This window comes from Leptinotarsa decemlineata, unplaced genomic scaffold (genome assembly GCF_025532065.1).
Source record: "Leptinotarsa decemlineata unplaced genomic scaffold, Ldec_3_MD MMD2_tig00002974_RagTag_RagTag, whole genome shotgun sequence".
Taxonomy (NCBI): domain Eukaryota; kingdom Metazoa; phylum Arthropoda; class Insecta; order Coleoptera; family Chrysomelidae; genus Leptinotarsa; species Leptinotarsa decemlineata.
The window spans coordinates 12,925,202-12,944,329 of NW_027412578.1; the positions used below are offsets into that span (position 1 = coordinate 12,925,202).

Below are 19,128 nucleotides of genomic sequence, written 5' to 3' on the forward strand. Positions count from 1 at the left end.
TGCTGTAGTTGCCAAAAAAATATAAATTATTCTTATAATGTTTTGAATCATTTGAAACCTAAATCTAATTGGTATATTTTATAAACTTCACAAACTCTTGTTTTGAATATCGTGAATAAATAATGCAATAGTCAAGTGAAATTTATAATAAAACATGTTCGACAGCCGAAAATATTAATTATTGGTGAAAAGAATGTGCTCGAAATGAAGGCTAGAGGTTTTCGATCGATTGACAATGTTATGACAGATACTTATATGCTCTCTGCAATTCCATGGATAAAATAGGTAGCCCAATCAATGAGGTAGTTTATAATCATAGGTACATTTTTTTGTATCAAGATGGAGTAGTAGAAAGCCAAAAACTTTCTGTCCCAAAAAAAAACAATAATAATATTCTTGAAAATATAATAACTTCAAACTCAGCCTCAGGTTTTTAAGTCCCTCATAATATTAATAATATTTCGGTGATCAATTTCCACTTTAATTTGAACGTTCGTACTAGTGGTAACAATGAATTATTCTTATGATTTATTAAAATTAAATGTTTAATGAATCATTACTTCATTTTGAATCTGTATATCATTTCATTTATAACCAACCTTTCGACTAGCTTACTTTCAATAACTTTTATGATTATTCAAAATACGCCACGTTAGTGTTGACGTCACATGTTATGAAAGGTTATGGTCCTTTATCTAAACAAAGCATTCTGTCATCTGAGTTTGTTAGTCTTATAGAGATTTTAGTGTTTTTTAAGAGGAAATTTAAGGTATGTATTAATCTGTAATATAGAGTACACAATCATTTTGTACAAATTTTAACTAAACTGAACCATACCATTTCAAATAATTGATTAATAATCATTCTTAATGATAGATCTAAACCAAGAGCATTTCAAATCTACTTTTCTGATTTGAATTTGTTTATATTTTGAATGTATTGTGCAACGAAATCAATAATAATTGATATTAAATATTTTTTTTACAGACAATGGTACAGTGTTGGGCACCCGACTGCAAGCATTATAATGTTCGAGGAACATTAGCTTTCCCAAGGATTCAAAAACTAGAAACTGCTGGATTGAGTTAACAAGGTTAGTAGTTAGGCTTGAAATGATTATATATTATTTTTTTAACTTGGCTAACAATCTAAAATTTACCATAGACGAACTATACAACCAGGCCCTGGTGCATTTTTGTGCAGTTGCCACTTTGTTGATGGAAACAAAAATAATGGACCCACATTGTTTTCACACAATACTGGAAAACAATTTAAGTTTTCTTCTCCAGAAAAGAGAACAAGAAAAAGGAAAGTTGGACATGGAAGAAACTTCTGAAAATCCTATGTAAGTATTGCCAATAATCAATTTCAAATGTTTTCTTAGAATGTTGTTATTTTAGATATGAAACGGAACTGACTGATCCACAACCGTCCACCTCAAAAGAAACCATACCCCCAGGACCTATGTCTGCAGAAATTGTTGCTGAAAATTATTTTCTCAAGCAAGGTCTGCAGCAAGCATCAGATAAAGTGACCCATTTATCAGAACATTTTTCTTTTGAATACATAAGGGGCAACAACAAATTGATACTATTGTATACAGGCATACCTACAGAAAAAAAATATTTATGTCCTCCTTCAATTTATTAAAAAACATAGAAATAAATTGGTATTATAGTTGGAAAGTACAAAAATTGAACAAAGTGGATCAGTTAAACAAGTTAGATCAGTAGATCAGTTAGATCAGTAAGACAAAATTTTCCCCATGAGGATTTAGCCGTTCGATTTAATGGGTCACGGTCATCAGTATCGAATGTGGTAACAACATGGCTTCATGTGTTACATGAAATTATTTTCAAACAAATGATGTCAAAAATTCCACCGAGAAGAAAAATAAACTTTGTTTGCCAAATTGTTTTAGCAGTTTCACGAACTGTAGAATCATTTTATATTGTACCGAAGTGTATACATGTATACTAACATTTAGTTCATACAACCATAGAAACACATGCATGGGTTTGATAGGTGATAGCTCGAAATGGAGTAGTTACTTATGTGTCATGCCTATATCCAGGATCAACATCAGACAAGAAGATAGTGAAAGATTGTGAAATCTTAGATCAATTTGAAGCAGGCGATTTAGTGTTGGCAGACAAAGGTTTTTTGATCAAAGACATTATGCCTGCAGGAGTTCATATTAATATTCCTCCATTTTTCACGACATTCCAGTTTACCCCAGAACAAGTGAGACAAACAGAATGTATTGCAAGAGTGAGAATACATGTGGAAAGAGCTATTTGAAGAATGAAAATCTATATTTTAAAATTTATTCCCAATTCACAATTACCACATGCTGATGCTGTTTTTCAGGTTATAGGTGCTTTGACCAATTTACAATATCCTTTAATCAAGGAGGTAGAACAGTATTTTACCGAGAGTGAGACAAAATCTTAGTTTCATGTATTATTACCTAATTATAAGCATCTATCAATTATATTATGAATAATATTTAGATTTTTTTCAATCTTTTGTTCTAAAGTCAACATAAAATAATGCAATATACTGAATTATTAGTATGATTTCGTATAATATACAGTTATTTTACTTATAGAAAATGATGTATACATATACAAAATATATGAAATAAAACAAACTGATTACAAAATATAAATATTTTATTCCAAATTAATTTGAAATGTGTGGTAGAAATTGTCTTAAATAAAAAGTCTTCAATATTCCCAGATTTCCTTCCCATTCATCATTTCTTGAAATCCTCTCAATTATACAATCGTTTGGGATCCATATAACAAGATAGCACATATTTTCATTCACCTTGATGATACACTCGTCATAATAGATAATATATGATTTGTCATTTGACAAATCATTCTCTTTGCGATACTTGAAAGGGCACTTCACTTCAATCAGGCACTTCTCACTTACATATCCATCAGGACTTGTATCCAAAAAACCACATTCATCTAGATGAAATCCTGCAGATTCAACAATAAGTCCAGTAGTTTGTTAGAATTTATCTACACCACATTTTTCATTATCCCTGCCCCACTGAATTGCCTGCACACCACTTAAATCATATCCCTCCAGTAAACTTTTAAACAATGATTTTGGATATTTATTTCTTCTACAAGCAGACAAAACACCAAATTCACTGCTTGTTATCCTGTGCTTACTTGCAATCAACCAGTTTTCATTGTTCCCCTGTCCTATTGTTAGTTGGTGTACCGACTGTACTATGGCCTTGGTTACACCACATTTCTCAATAAAAAATGCTTCTTTCTTCATGGTATTTGCATATTCTTCCGAAAAGATAATATCTTCAATGCTTGGGATGTGGAGAATCTTTTCTGAAGGAGTAGACATTAGCCACCAAGAAAATCCAGTAGGATTTGAATCTCCCAATTCTTTCTTGAATAGATCAAGTTCGTTCTCATTTGCTGGTGTTTGAACAGCTGTGTAATTTGTTCTTTTAGGCTGGAAGATGTCTTTTATCTTCGTAATGACATCAACTTCATCTTGTATGTTTGGTTTGTTCCACACACATGCCTTATCAGTTACACTGATGTTATGATGAGAATATATGCAAAGGTGGTGACATGCAGCTAGACCTCTTGGACAAGAGCATTTACTGTCTACTATGCCATCATCAAAATCAATTGAGATCTGAAATACAAATTTTTGATAATCATTCAAAGTTTTACCATTTATTTAATATCAAGGACATACCTCCACTGTATAGTTTCTCATACTTGCTCTAACTTCGCCTTTCAATAAAGCTGGTACAACGTCACTATCAAAACAACATTCCCACTTTCGTAAGAATTTTCACCTCTGCAGCTGTGATGAATCATTTTTGAAAAATTCTGCCATCACAGAAAATGATATAACATGCTTGGATGCCACTGTAAAAAAGGAATAAATTAGAAATGGTAGGTATTTCAATTTTGATCAAACATGATAGGTATTCTAACATTTTCTTTTCATTGAAAAGATGTGTAAATAGGTATAAAATTATTGCACATGTGTTGAAACCTATTATACTTCAAATATTAGTAAATAATTAGGTATACCTTTAAATTTATTTACAAAAACCAAAAACAGTATCTAATCATCTTAATAAGTTTGTTTGATATCATGACATAACCTATATGAAAATGAAAAACAAAGGATTATGTGAACATCTATTAAAATATAATGAAAGTTTGTGGATTATTCATAAATATAGATTGTATTACTTACTTTTTTGATAGTTTTAATGCTAACAAAGTCTCAAATATTCCAAAATACGTATGACTTCAATAGCTAAACAATGGTAATAAATCTTTGTTTAGATAAAGGACCATAACCTTCCCTAACATATGACGCCACACTAACGTAGCGTATTATGTACTTCGACTGAACCATGAACCAGTACATAGTCTTAAAAAATTGTTTGAATGACTGATTCATTTTCGAAGATACCGCTTTCCCAGCCATAAATTTCGATTTGTAATATTCAGATCTTTTGAGAAGCTATTCATTTTACGTAAAATAAGCACTAACGTAACACGCTTTCTTTTCGACACTGATACGTTTAACATTACACGTTTCGTTCACGAATCATATTTTTTGTAACAAAAAATGTATTGTGAACAAAAGGTGTTTTGTACAACTGATCAGAAGGAAAGGACACATAGATATTAGACTGGCTCACCGAAGAATATTTATTTTGACTAGACATTATGAAGATGTGACTTTTGTTTAAACTGAAATTACATTGAAACAACTATTATTTGCATGTTATCTCCACGGTTTCTTATGAAAAAAATCAATTTTATCCTACAATTTAACAGAATTACAAATATAGATGTCGCCCACTCCGTGATTATTTCCAATCATAGATAACTAAAAATTGTTTTTTGTTTTGAAACCAAAGTAGTGAGATTAGGAGGGAAATTTGAATTGTGACCCACAGCCATCTCAAAGTATTCATTTTTCATACTCATAAAAAGCTATTTGTCAATATTATTCTATGGGGTAGGTGTGAAGTTATTCATTGAAATTGAATGTTTTTATTATACGTTGACATTGAATGGTTCTAACTGGTTCGATTCAATAATAAAACAGTAAAAGCTGACTCTCCATATGTACTTTTTTATATTCTTTATAATCAACTTGATCAGTGAAGACGACTATGTGAAGTTGGTGCTATAGGTTTTCCCTGCAGCCTAAAAGAAAATGCATCTGCAGAAATACGACACCCTGGATTACTTACTTGTTTTCATTTTTCATTTTGTTATTGTGTGCTACTTCAAAATCTGAATTGCAAATATTGAAAAAGAATATTAATGTTTTACTATACAATTTTTAGATCATAGTTATTCAAATAAAACTTTTTCAGGACTATCTGCTCTGCATGATTTGAATTTTACAGTATTTTCCAGTTAGTTTTCAAATTACTTCAATCATAATACTCTTCTTTGAGTTGCTTTTGCTAATTGAGTACTTAGTGGGCACTAATAAAATCAACTATATCTTACTTAATCAACTGAAATCATGTTTTAGAGCTCTTAATAGCTTGTATGTCTATTTATAATGCAACACTTCCTACTTAGACTTTAGGTAAGTTAGAAACCATTATTACCACTATCATGACTAAAATGCCTATATCCTCACAGCCAAATGAAATTATTTTTTTTATATTTTTACAAAAGCATATTTTGGGTCCAGTTTCATTTTTGATTTACATAAATTCTGTTTCAAAATTATTGTTTAAAGGAAATATTAAGTTTTACGTGGATGACACATTATTTTTCTAGTGATACTAAAGAAGTTAACAATAACATGATTAATGACATTATATTGCTAACCTCTTGGTTACATTATCATAAATTAGGTTTGAATTATGAAAAGTCTTCTTTAATGTTGATAACTAAGAACAAAATCACAAAGAGAATTTGGCTTTTAACAACAAAATGATTAAACTAATTTGTTGTTACTGAAATTATGAAACAAAAATGAAAAATTATTAAATATTGACAAAATACAAAATTTTTAGGACTATACATTGATGAAAGTCTCTGTTGGAATACTCATATTGAGATGTTTGGTATATTAAAATCTACAATATTTAACTTCAATTTGGGGAACAGCTTTCATCAATAATAAATTCTCTCAAGAGAATATTCAAATTACCATATCTTGAACCCATGTGAAATTTATATATGCCATGTGATCTTTTAGATATTCAGTCCATTTTTCAATTGAAAATTTGTGGTTTCATTCATTCTGTTAGAAAAAATCACAAACATTCGAATTTGGATTCACTGCTTTTAGACTTGCAACATATGCCAGTACCCATAAAATAGTAATTCAGAGCCATACAAAAAGTGAATTTCTCACAAATATACAAAGTATAATTAAAATTATCGCTTATTTCAATGATTAAAAATTCATCAATCAGACATCTTCAAAAGCGTCAAATGTCAAACATGGATTTCATGTTGTGAAAAGATTACAATGCGACGTTGCCAATCTTTCCAAAATTGTTCATTCTAATATGAAAAAAAATTGCGATAAATAAGAAAAAGTTATAGTTTTTCGAAACTTACTGACCTGATTAAACCTGACCTGAACTGACCTAACATGACCTATCCTAACCTGACCCAACACAACCTGACCAGACCTAACCTGACTAAACCTAACCCAACCTAACCTAACCTGACCTGACCTGAATCTAACCTGATCTGACCTAACCTAATCTGACCTAACCTGACCAGATCTAACCTAACCTGACCTAACCCAGCTTGACCTAACCTAACCTGACCTAATTTAATCTGACCTAACCTAACCTAATCTAACCCCACCGAACCTAACCTAACATGACCTGTTCTACATTTGAATATAATGGGAAACTCTTCCAGTAGTTTCAGAACAAAAACAGAGCCAACAAAACGCAAGTAAGCATTGCTAATATTTAGATCATAAAAAAAGCTGCCTTCGATACAGAGAAGGAAAATACGCTAAAAATGGAATTATTTGAAAAAACTAATGAATACATGCAGAACAACGTTATTCCGAAACTGACGTCCCAATATGAAAACAAAAATAGCGGTAAATTGGTAATAAATGGTAAAAAAGAGGAAATTCATCTGAAATCATCTGCTGAATTCACCTAGCCTAACCTAACCTGACCTGACCTAACCTTATCTGATCTGTTCTACATTTGAATATAATAGGAAACTCTGTCAGTAGTTCCAGATCAAAAACAGAGCCCACAAAACGTAAATAAGCAATAATAATTTTTGGATCATAAAAGAAAGCCGCCTTCAACATAGTTCTGAACTTGGCAACATTGCAAAAATCAGATTTAGGGTTTAATCTCATTCGAGCGTGTAATTGAAAACGATTCGTAGTGACGTCATTAATAATAAGATTCGCCAGAATGGAATGATTCAATTTGTGTCAGATGTCAAAATCAATAATAAAAACCTCAGAGTAATAAAAAGACATAGAGTTGCCATGCCTATACCCAGTGACGGCTCGTGCATTGGAGAACAGGGGAGGCTAAAGTCATAAAGACTATATACACACAAGAAAAGCCCGCCGGGAGCGCGAAAATTTTTTGGGGTGCCGCACCTTATTTAAAGCAAAATACGTAATATTTGCATAAATACAAACAAAAATTGAGTATTGCCGAAAATCATACGTATAAAACTGACCATAAAAAAACAAAAACAAGAAAAAAGGGTTGTCTTTGAGTTATTCAATATAAATGAACTCTTCGTAGTCAATAAATAATACTTTTCTCTTGATTTGAAAGGGTTATATTTTTAGGAGTGATTAATTTTTGGGAAAGAAAGTTTTTGGCTTTCTACTACTCCATCTGATACAAAAAAATGGATGAGAGAATCTTCCAAAGAAAGGAAGGAAGTAATCAATTTGAAAATAAGTAACTCTATACATGGATGTGTAGATCATGCAAACACGGTGTATACCAGTTAGGGTGACAGTGTTCCATGTGAGTACAATTTATTACCATTCATTCAAAGTAGAACTCATGTGAATGATATCTGATTCTTATTCCTCAACAAATGTTCGATATAAAAACTGAATAGAGAAAAGTATCTTCTGTATAATTCATTGTTCATATAGAAGTATTTGTTTCGAAAGAATTTTTTTCTTTCGTGTAATTCAATGTTTATATGAAAGTAGCTGTTTCAGGAGGACTTTCTTTCAGTTTGTGTCTGAAAGTTACTTCTTTGCATGATACACCGTGTTTGCATGATCTACACATCCATGTATAGAGTTACTTATTTTCAAATTGATTACTTCCTTCCTTTCTTTGGAAGATTCTCTCATCCATTTTTTTGTATCAGATGGAGTAGTAGAAAGCCAAAAACTTTTCTAATATAACAGTTTTCTTAAAAATTGCTAAAAACGATTGAAAGTTGTGATGTACAGGTAATATCAGTAGTTTCATCAACTTCCCATGCAAAAAATAAATACTTTCAATCTCCTTGCTTATATTTTTCTCAATAATATATGCCACACTGTCTATAAGCTAATTTTGGATGGTTTTTGAGGTGCCCGAAAAAACGTTACCGTTTAAAAAAGTACCAAATTGGGAATCATATTTGCCCCATAACATTAAAATTTCCTTGCAATTGCCGCGATTAATCGAATCTTCGGTTTCATCGTGTCCGCGAAAAGCTAATTCTTGGGAACCCAAATAAATCGTAATATCGATGAGTGTTTTTGAATTCGACCGATTTTCCCTAACCTATATTTTGTTTGCTAAACAATTTTAATTTACAAGACAAAAATATATGCTCCTTAGATTTAAAATGTCTTTCTGTAGAACAAGGTAAATTTTTTAAAACAGGAGTATCCTGTTTTAAACCACGTTTGGTATTTTGGTTTGTACGGAAAATAAAACACAGGGCCAACAAAAAAGTATTTCTCGTTTAATGAAGCTGGTTAACCAATCACATTTATCGTACCAACTAATATTAAATCCTCGATTTTGTCGATTTTCTGACGCTTTTATTGAAATCAAATTTGGTTGAGACCTCACTAGCGTGAGGTTGTTCATCATGAAAACGTTTCAAATCATAGTTGATGTGACGTTATCGTTTCAACGCCAGAACGAATGTATTTGAATCACAGACAAATACGTTTTGAATACATGAGCGCCAGAAAACGCCTTAGCTAAGAATTATAAGCCGCGCAAACTTGTAATATTCGTAGACTCGCTTTTTTATAAGTTTTTGCAAATCTGCATATTCTTTATCGGGTTGGCAGAGAAGGAAAATACGTTAGAAATGGAAATATTTGAAAAAACAGATGAATATATGCAGAACAACGTTATTTCGAAAGTAACGTTCAAATACGGAAAGCGATGAATTGATCTGTTAAATTTGCCTAATCACTAGGCAACACTGTGCGAGCGGTAAAGTTTGACAACTTGTGACATTTGTTTATGTATCTTTGGGTTTATAATGAAAATATCTGTTTTTACAAATTATTCAATGTTATTTGCAATAAACAGTAGTAAATAGGTGAATAAAGGTGCAGTTGGTGTGTTGGCTACAAAAAAGAGAGTTTATAGTGTTGTACAGAATGCTAGAGTGACATTTCCCAAAACTGTTTTTTTTTAAACTAAACAATAGAATATCTCCCTGTTATATTTTTCGCACGAAAATTTCGCTTGCTATAGTGTTTTTTTCATGTTTTGAATCATCTGTGCGTGTTTCATTTCTATTATATAAAAATGTTAGAAAAAGCCAAAGATTTAGAGTAAAAATTTATTTTCTTTTCATTAAAATAAGCAAGATGAGAGTCACAAATTAACATGAGGTAACAAAAGGAAAAATAAACAAGTACGGTATATATAAATGGCGTCAAAAGTGATAAATGGAGCCCTCTCCCATAAAGTATCAAACTCCAAAAAAAAATCAAGTACTTCCTTTATTCTGAAATGTTGCTGTAGTTAACCTCTGGTATTTCAGTTTGCACATCCTGTATATTGGAAACAGCTAGGTTAAAACTGATTCTGAAAATTAAGTGGTTCAAATTATTGGATGTAGAAAATGCTAACATGAATTCAGCCCAATAACAAATATTCTCCAATTTACTTTTCTGTAACTTCAACTACGTTATACATTCTTCGTTTTACTGTTTTTCTTTATAGTATTATTAACCCATGCTCTCAGTGTTACAGCTGTCCTATGCCTTAATTGTGGATATTTGTTTTGAACTTCAGTGCACATTTTCAGACCAGGAAGTATTCCACCTTTCAAATTTCTCTCAAATATTTTAAACATTATTTCTTTTTCTTCCTCTGTCCAGTATGCTGAAAAAAAGGAGTTCAGTATTTAAAGAATTTCACATTCGAGTATTGTATTAAGTATATGTATAACCGATTCTCAAAAAGAGTAAAACAAAAACGAGTATTTCAAGAATAAGATATTGAAATATATTAGTGGGTATTCTGAGAATAAGATAGAGAAATTAACTTTTGTATATACACTAACTACTAACCTCTCATAATTTTACGACATTTTTCATTACTTTTTTTTCTAAACTGGTTAGACATCCAACTTTTTAACTGTGCTGCAGTTCTTCCACTCAAAGAATCATTACTTTCGATGGCAGCAAAACATTCTGGGGTTGTTGGTAAAGTTCTATTTTGTAGGTGTTTTGAGAATAATGTGGTTACAATTTGCACTTCATTTGCACCCCAAGACCTTTTTCTAACTTGACCCATAGGAGAAACTGAAATATGAAATGATTTTTGAAGTTTTAAAAATATTAATGTTGATGATATATGACATTTGGAAATGGCAGCATTCAGTAAGTGGTAAGTATAAGACTTAATAGAAAAACTTTCTTACCACATCGTTGTCTGCCATAAGAAGTTTCTAGAGGATTATCCCATGAATCTCTAGCAGGGTAATTTATCGTGGGCGACTCTCTCGCGGGATTATTAACTAAAATCATTGAAGATATTATAAATTTTACCCACTATGAATACACTCATACTGCAAAGTTTGAACATATAATAACTAGTTTAATACCTCTGATACATTGTTCACAAAAATTGATAATAAAGGTTCAATTAACAGTAGGTTCAAATATTGAATATACTGAAAATGCATAACTCGTTACTATTAATACAATATTTAAACAATGTTGTGATGAAGGTATTACAATATAAATTCAATGTGCATTGAAAACTATCATGAATATTCCAAGTTTTTTTGTTTGATATAATAGATTATTCCTCAAATTACATTCCTAATTAAATTTTAAACTCTTGGTAATTCTTAATTGATATGGAATTCTCTCAGCACACAAGTCCTGGCCAAGCAGAACATTATCTATCTAAGGAATTTTGATTAATGTCAAGTTACTGAGATCTTCCAAATAGATTCTTATAACAAAGTATAAGATCAAGTAAATATCAAGGAATGTAAAAAAGACAAAAATATGAAACCATATATTATAACTATACAACATCAGATTCACATGTCGGCCAGCTCCAACTGAGGTCCAACAGTTACAAATCGAAGTTTTATACTTACCAGAGAGAACTTTTACAGAATTGATTTCCTGGGTAGTATCAGACGAAAGGTTTCCTGAAATGAAATTTCCAGTGTGACAAATGATTGAAAACTTTCAAATTTTATAAATTACTTTTACCTTTTCCCTTTCCGATACCCATTTCAAGTAGTTGGGATATTCTTCCAACCTCCCTTACAGCAACTGGTAGTCTATAGTGATCACGGTGAATCTTTTCTGCATGTCCCATAAAATTAGCAAGATCTCCAACTTCCACATCATCTAAATCTAGTAATGCAGATTGTGTTGCCAAATGCTTACGTAGTTGAGTTCCTCGCAATAAAGTAGGATTGGAAACTTTACATTTTTCAGAATAATCTCGCATTATCTTGCAGGCATTCAAGTGAGAATTTTCAAGAATATTTCCAGTAATCCCAAAAACATATGGATTAGTATCTGGCACATTAGCTTCCGTTCTGTACCTTAGTATTAACAATATTGACTCCAACATATCTTTTGAGAGCAATACTGTGACTCCTCGTGCTCTTTTTCCACGAATCACAAATCTTGAGTATTCCTTGGGATCCTGGTTGAATTTCTTAACAGTAAAATTGAGTAACTCACAGTCTTTTTCACTGTTAAAGGTCTGATATGCTTTGAAATCATCAATAAGAATTCTTTCAACCTCTCCTGCTCTTCTTCTATTGAAAATTTGAACTAAAATCAGGGTTGAAGCTGCTAAGTTTTTCCAATTGCATAACGAAAATGACTCTTGCAATTTTGAAAAACTTTCTTTCATCAAATCATCAGCATATCTGAATAATACATTTATTTCCTCTGTAGAAGGTAATTCCAGAACTTTTTTTCTTTTTTGATGAAGTTGAGACTCTATAACGGTTCTATTCACAGAAATGGAAAGTTCTTCCTCCAATACTTTCAAAAAGTCTTCCACATATTGCTTTTTCATGAAATTTTTGTTTTTGATAAAAATTGTAATAAGGAGTTTGCCACATTTTTTCAAGATGGTGCCTAAATCAGCAGCTGCTGCAGGTGAGTCATACCGCATAGTATCATGATTCAAAGAAGCTACTTTGTGTATAGCTTGTATGCTAGTATCAACTTTTTCTGGATCAAATACAGAGGAGAAATTGTCTATAGTTTCATCTAGTCCTTTGATGGCTAATAGAAATCTTCCAATGAGGCGTAATTTAGCGCGAATCATTTTATACAAGTGTTCCAATCTGTATTTGCAACACAACGAGTTACCAAAAGCAACCACTAATTCATCATATCGGATAATATTTGTTACATCATCTTCTCGCATGACTGGAAATATGTGATCCCTCAGTATAGAAGAAGCAGTTTTATGCACCTTTGCATGAACTCTTTTACTCAATATAGACATTTTTTTGTTCCCTTTTTCATGGGAGGGAATACACTTAGCATAATGTTTTCGGATTGTATTTTTCGAAAACATCCCTTTACAATACGGACAAATTTTGTAATCAGATGATTGTTTGACATACTTTGTTCTTCTTGAAACAATAAGGTGTCCAGTGTTCAAATTTTTGTCTGTATTAAATTCAAAGCATCCTTGTTTTCTTAAACCATCTATAATTCTTTTACGTCCTTCCGTACCTGAAAAATGGAAACTTTTTGAATACCACTGAATCAGAAGTATGAAATGTGAAGCTGCAGAAAATTTGAATTTCAGAAAAACTAAAAAGATTTTTGATATTTAAATAAAATATATATTATAATACATATTTCCTACCCAATTTTTTGCAATCTTGAGTCAATTCTCTATTCAAATTGTTAAAATAGAACAAGTTTGTTTACCAAAAGCGTTTTTGATTGAAAATCCCGTTACTCCCTCAGTTCCATAAACCATCTTCAGTCTTTACCCAGAAAAACTCATATTTTGAAGTTTGTTATGAAATATTGATATGGTTTTTGGAATTGAATGAAGATTTAAAAATTTTGGGTAGGAAATGAGTATTATAATATATATTTTATTTAAATGCCAACAATCTTTTCAATTAATTTACCTTTTGGTAATATCAAAAACTTTCGCACTTCTTCCTCTTCTTTGTGTTTTTTTTCAAAATGTGATGGGAGCTTTGTAAACATATTTTTACAATATTTACAAAAATATTTCTTCGAACCTTGCTTTGAATTTGGAATTATGGGATCTAATGGCATTTCATTATTTGGAGGTACATATGACTGCATTTTTTCCAGAACTATCGATACAGGAATATCTGAAAATTTTAGTAAAAATGTAAAATACTCGATCAGGAAAAGGGTATCATCAAATGCAAATAAAAAATTTATTTCGTTTTCAAGAGTTAAGAGTACTTATGGACTGAATACCAAATGAAATTATAACATTATAAATAGTTTGTATTATTTACCTGCGGTATATATTTTTTTATTTAGCAAGACATTGTTTGATAGTACATCAGTTGATGTCGCTGCCATTTTATTGAATTGCTCAGGATAACATTTTGAATTATTATTCAAATCATTGCCAAGTGATTCAGAAATACCTGGAAAACACAAAATATTATTTAATTCAACCAATCAGAAAACACATCCTGCCTGAGCTTTGTCATTTTCTATCCAGAAGGATATGGAACTATTTCTCGTAGAATGTAATTTGTTTCTGGAATATGTTTATACTAAACTTTCAAGTCATTTGTTTGATTAATGTGAATTGACTCCAAAACTTTTATAACTTTGTATAATTATTGGGTCACTAATTGACTGCATTGTTTGATTAGCAGATATCTCACCAGAAAAAAATGTATTAAAAGATTTCGAACCTGTTTCATTTTTTCTACATCTACATCAGTCAATGTAGAATAATTTTCAAAGTCAAACTCCATTATATTGAAATTTAGAATATTAGCAATGAAAGTGGTATTCTATATGCATCTAGGTTTAATGAAATATTGATTTTCAAACTAAAGTGGAAATGGTTGTATATGCTACCGCCAGTAGTAGTAGGAATAATTGAAAAAAAAAAGAGAATTGGAAAATTGAATATTGTCCAAGGACTCTTCTCCATTTACCTGCGTTAGAACTTTTAGCTTGCTCGTAAACATAAGAATCTTCTGATAATGAATCATTTGATAAAGAACTATCCTCATCACTACTTTCCTTCGGAACAAAATTTGGGTCAACATCAGAATAATCGCTACCATATGGTTCTGGAACATTAAGGAAATAAAATAATCATTTCATTTGAAGTTGCAAAAATACCAATATTTGATTTATCGCTAGCTGGGACTCAATTGCAAGTTACATGAATATACATGAAGGTGAGTCGCTCTCTTGTTCTCGAGTTTCACTTATTTTGGAAGTAGATTAATACTAATGAAAAATATAGCATAGGAATATGAAGAAATTTCCATAGAATAGCAATGGTATATCAGTACCCATAGTTAGACAATCATCCTATCAAATTTTCATTCGTGTACACAATGCCCTGTTCCTGGACAACCACACCAGAAATGAAGACCTCAAGTTTATTATGACACCCAATTATTTTTGTAAATTAAAGATCCCACTCGCAGACAATTATTCCACCTATACCATATTTCATATGGTATTAATTTATGAGTGGGTATGATAAGTGAAATATTAATTGGCCCTTTGTGATACCTGGAAAATTAGAAAGTTTCTTCGATGTTTGCAAAACAATCTACCAGTTTTGCAAATATTGAAAAACAGTTTCAAACCTGCAGAAATGTGTGGTATCAGATAGACAACAATCCACTACATTTGGCGCGCCAAGTATGGCAATTTTCAACAAATACCTATCAAAGAAGATGGATTGGAAGGGGTGGAAAAATTTCATGGCCAGCAATGTGTCTCGATATGTACCATCTTGATTTCTTCTTAGAGGTTATATGGAAAAAAGCATGTCTATGAATGAGAAGTTAATCATGAACAAGAACTGCAGGAAAGAATTTATCATGTGACACAAGAAATTCGAATCTGCCTGCATTTCGATATTCCCAAAGTGTGGTCTTGAGATACTGTCCATTAAATTATTAAAAATTTGTAAAGAATATAAATTAAAAAATTAGGCTCTCAGATATTCTGAATACTGAAATTTTTATAAACGAACTGCAAATGAAAGTCCCACAATCCTGTTGCTCACTTCTGAGAAAATCATTGAAAATGATGATAAAAATCACAAAAATAAAAGTTAATGAAGAAAAGAGAATTGAAACTTTCTATGTTTTTTCCAAAGTGGTAAAAAACATAGAAAGTTTCAATTATCTTTTCTTCATTATGATTTCCTACCACGTAGTAACGACTACATCCATCAATTTATTAAAATAAAAGTCATGTAATTAAAATAAAAATTATATACTTTACAGGATATGCACCTCATATTATTTTTTGCAAAGCAGTCAATAACCAGAAAATAACATTACAAAAAACATAATTTTCTGATACAAAACAAAAATTTAGTGCCACAAGGAACGAAAAATGATGTGAAAGGGTGACATAGTGAATAAAATCATATGTATATAAAATCATATGTATCCTGATTGTTTTTTGGTGCAAAAAGCAAGTGGAAAATGATCTTTGACAAACTCTAACTTTCAAGGAATGTGCACATCAAATATCAAATATTTTTTTATTGTGGGAATATTGAGCTTTTACCCACACAGTTCTGAATGTACCTGACAGAGCATTGGAGAAAGCATTCGGTTCATCTTCGTTGCAGAGTTCATTATTATTGGTACATTCTGTTACTTGCTCCTTATGTTTGTTTTTCACAAAACTCTCGCATTGATCTTGTTCGCCAATTAAAATAATAGCCACATGGTACCATGCATTTTTCCAGCGAGCTGAATGCTGACCATTATTACTTCTTAATTTATCGGCTTTTACACAAGAGAGTATTCCATCATCAAACTCCACTACACAATATTGATCCATCCTGTTTTTTCTGAAATAATATATCAAATTATATATATTGTGCCAATGAAGTTGATGAAACGTGCATCAGGAAATTTGATAGGTAGATTTCCTGTTTGGTCAAATGTGATTTTTACTTCCGATTCAACTACTCTGCAAACGATGCTTATATATTATGTAGTTGAAACGATTTATTCAAATATACCGTGTAGAAAATTGCGTAGTTTAATCGGAATCATGGCAACGGTAAAAATATAACGCAAAAAAAATACTTACCAGTTATGGACACCTACAAATTTTACACACTTTGCATTAGACGGTGGCACAGCATACGGTGGTTTTTCAACTCCAATAAGTAAAAAACCTACATCGCGCGCTTCGAACTCAGTGAAGTTCTTCTTCTTTTCTTGTTTTTTGGGTTCGAATGTTAGGTGAATTTCCCAAATTCAGTCAAGAAATTTGAGTTTCGTCATTCGTTAACGTTGCTGAGGTGAGGGTTACTGTTTAGGATATTTATACTTTTTTTTTCAAAGGCTTCGAGGACCAGTGGTGGAACCATAACGAATCGACACGACAGTAATTCCCCTATATCTCAAACTCCTTGCCCATATATTTATTGGATTTCCCGATAAGTATATGGGCAAGGGGTTTGAGATGTAGAAATGGTAATGTGGTTCTACTACTGTTCTTTTCTTTTCCTTAATTTACTCATAAGGCTGGGTTTTCACAGCTCCGTCATCCTACGTCCGAATCGTACTCGTGCCATCGAACAAAAATTACCTCCCGAAGTTTATCGTACGAATTTTCGAATAATATAGTTATATATTTTCAAGACAGGTGATAGACGAAGCTGTTGATTTGTGTCTGTACTGCTGCACCCCTTTTCCAGAATAATGTCAAAAATGTACCACTTCATAGAATATTTTATATATGAACTCTATGGGGTTACAGTACTGGTTGATAGTTATAGTATTAGCGGTCATCCGTAAGCTAAGACACGACAACAATGTTCAATGGGCATTTTTAATCAAAACTAATGATACGAAATATTTTTTTAAATTTACCTATTAGATAATTTTCGGTGAACGTACCCCAAACATCGTTGAATCAGCGCTTCATCCCTTTTATTTAGAGAGTTTATAGAAGCTAGAGAACTATATAATCAATAAAAACGTATAGACTTATATATTTAGATTGAGCATTAGAGAGAGAAAATTGACTCCAAATACAATTTGTTACCATTCATTTAAAGTAGAACTCATGTGAATGATATCTGATCTTATTCCACAACGAATGTTTGAAATACAAACTGAGTAAAGAAAAGTATATTCTGTATAATTCAGTGTTCATATAGGAGTATTTGTTTCGAAATAATTTTTTTTCTTTCGTGTAATTCAATGTTTATATGAAAGTAGCTGTTTCAGGAGTACTTTCTTTCAGTTTGTGTCTGAAAGTTACTTCTTTGCATGATCTACACATCCATGAATAGAGTTACTTATTTTCAAATAGATTACTTCCTTCCTTTCTTTGGAAGATTCCCTCATCTTTTTTGTATCGAGATAAAGTAGTAGAAAGCCAAAAACTTTCTTTCCCAAAAATTAATCACTTCTAAAAATATAACCCCTTCAATTCAAACAAAGAACCACTTTTTGGTATTACTTCGCACATATACTTTATCATCCAATCATAATCGTATTCAGTCATTAAGAATACCCTCACCAATTCTTGTTACATAACAATATCAGATTATCGTTTTAAATATGGTTGTATTTTGATTCTTGTTCATTTCATCGTTAGTTTTCGTTGTTCGTATATTATTTTTTCTATCCTTAAGTAGTGCTAAATTTTTATTTATTACTTCATTTGTGGATAATCTACTCTGTATGATTCACGTATGGTCTATTCGGTCGGTTGTGAAAAATCTTTCAAAAAAAAATTGCAAAAAGGGAAGATTTTCCTTTGAATATTATTTTTGAATTTTGCAAACTGAGAAAAATTATCAGAATGAAATATAATAACTTAAAGACCGACGAAAATAGGTCACTTAAAAAAAATTCAACAATTCTAGAAAAAAAATCGAAAATTAAGTAAAGTAATACATTAATTAGTCCTTTAAATTTATTTTTCTACATTCATGCAAAAAAAATTAATTTAAATATATTTAGTAGATAAAATGGTTCCTTTTTGCTCTAATGTAGTATTATAATATATCAAATTGGAGATTTATCAATTTCATCATTTATGGAACAAAGTTTAAGTTGAATTATTCAATCTAAATTTCTCATTTTCTCAAAAAAATAAATAAAAACCGTATCATGTATTTTCTGTCTGATAAATAAAAAAAGGTGTTACACCTATAAACAATTTATTACTTATATATTTTTGATTATCAAGCGTTTTTTATAAAAGATGGAACAAAAAGTCATCATAAATTTTTTTAGATAATACTATTATCTAAAACAAAGTTCATTACAAAATTTTTGTGGGAGTTACAGTTTTCACGAAAATAATAAAAAACTGATGAAACCTCTTTTAAAAAGGGCAAAATAGCTCGCCCTATCATCCACAAAGAAAAATTTTTACTTAGTATTAATCCATTTATATTAAGTATTCAATCCTATATAAAAATAA

The 19,128-nt window shown here is 31.0% G+C and overlaps 1 protein-coding gene and 1 long non-coding RNA gene across 3 annotated transcripts; one reads left to right on the plus strand and one right to left on the minus strand.

Moving 5' to 3' along the window:
- The first annotated feature begins 535 nt into the window (after positions 1-535).
- On the plus strand, positions 536-4,593 carry LOC141483127 (uncharacterized). The gene is made up of 4 exons (XR_012465924.1): positions 536-769; positions 988-1,093; positions 1,165-1,345; positions 1,401-4,593. It is a non-coding gene; the product is annotated as an uncharacterized lncRNA (long non-coding RNA).
- Positions 4,594-9,789: 5,196 nt separating this feature from the next.
- LOC141483128 (uncharacterized) lies at positions 9,790-16,518 on the minus strand. Of its 2 annotated transcripts, XM_074177491.1 has the most exons (10): positions 16,260-16,518; positions 14,634-14,771; positions 13,974-14,108; positions 13,608-13,820; positions 11,701-13,197; positions 11,583-11,636; positions 10,893-10,988; positions 10,540-10,773; positions 10,134-10,351; positions 9,790-10,051 (listed from the first exon to the last, which is right to left on the minus strand). In XM_074177491.1, exons 1-9 carry the CDS (start codon positions 16,516-16,518, stop codon positions 10,155-10,157), a joined length of 2,823 nt encoding a protein of 940 aa, XP_074033592.1. In that variant the 3' UTR covers positions 9,790-10,051; positions 10,134-10,154. The 2 variants fall into 2 exon arrangements, with proteins under 2 accessions (XP_074033592.1, XP_074033591.1); XM_074177490.1 differs by having other exon boundaries at positions 9,790-10,351.
- Between the last annotated feature and the right edge of the window lie 2,610 nt (positions 16,519-19,128).

Excerpts from the sequence above, each read along its gene's own strand:
- LOC141483128 (XM_074177491.1), bottom strand. The coding sequence starts at position 16,518 with ATGGATCAATATTGTGTAGTGGAGTTTGATGATGGAATACTCTCTTGT. Across the intron at positions 13,198-13,607 it reads GTTTTTGATATTACCAAAAG|GTACGGAAGGACGTAAAAGA; the intron begins GTAAATTAATTG and ends TCCATTTTTCAG. Across the intron at positions 10,989-11,582 it reads TTCTGTAAAAGTTCTCTCTG|TTAATAATCCCGCGAGAGAG; the intron begins GTAAGTATAAAA and ends CAATGATTTTAG.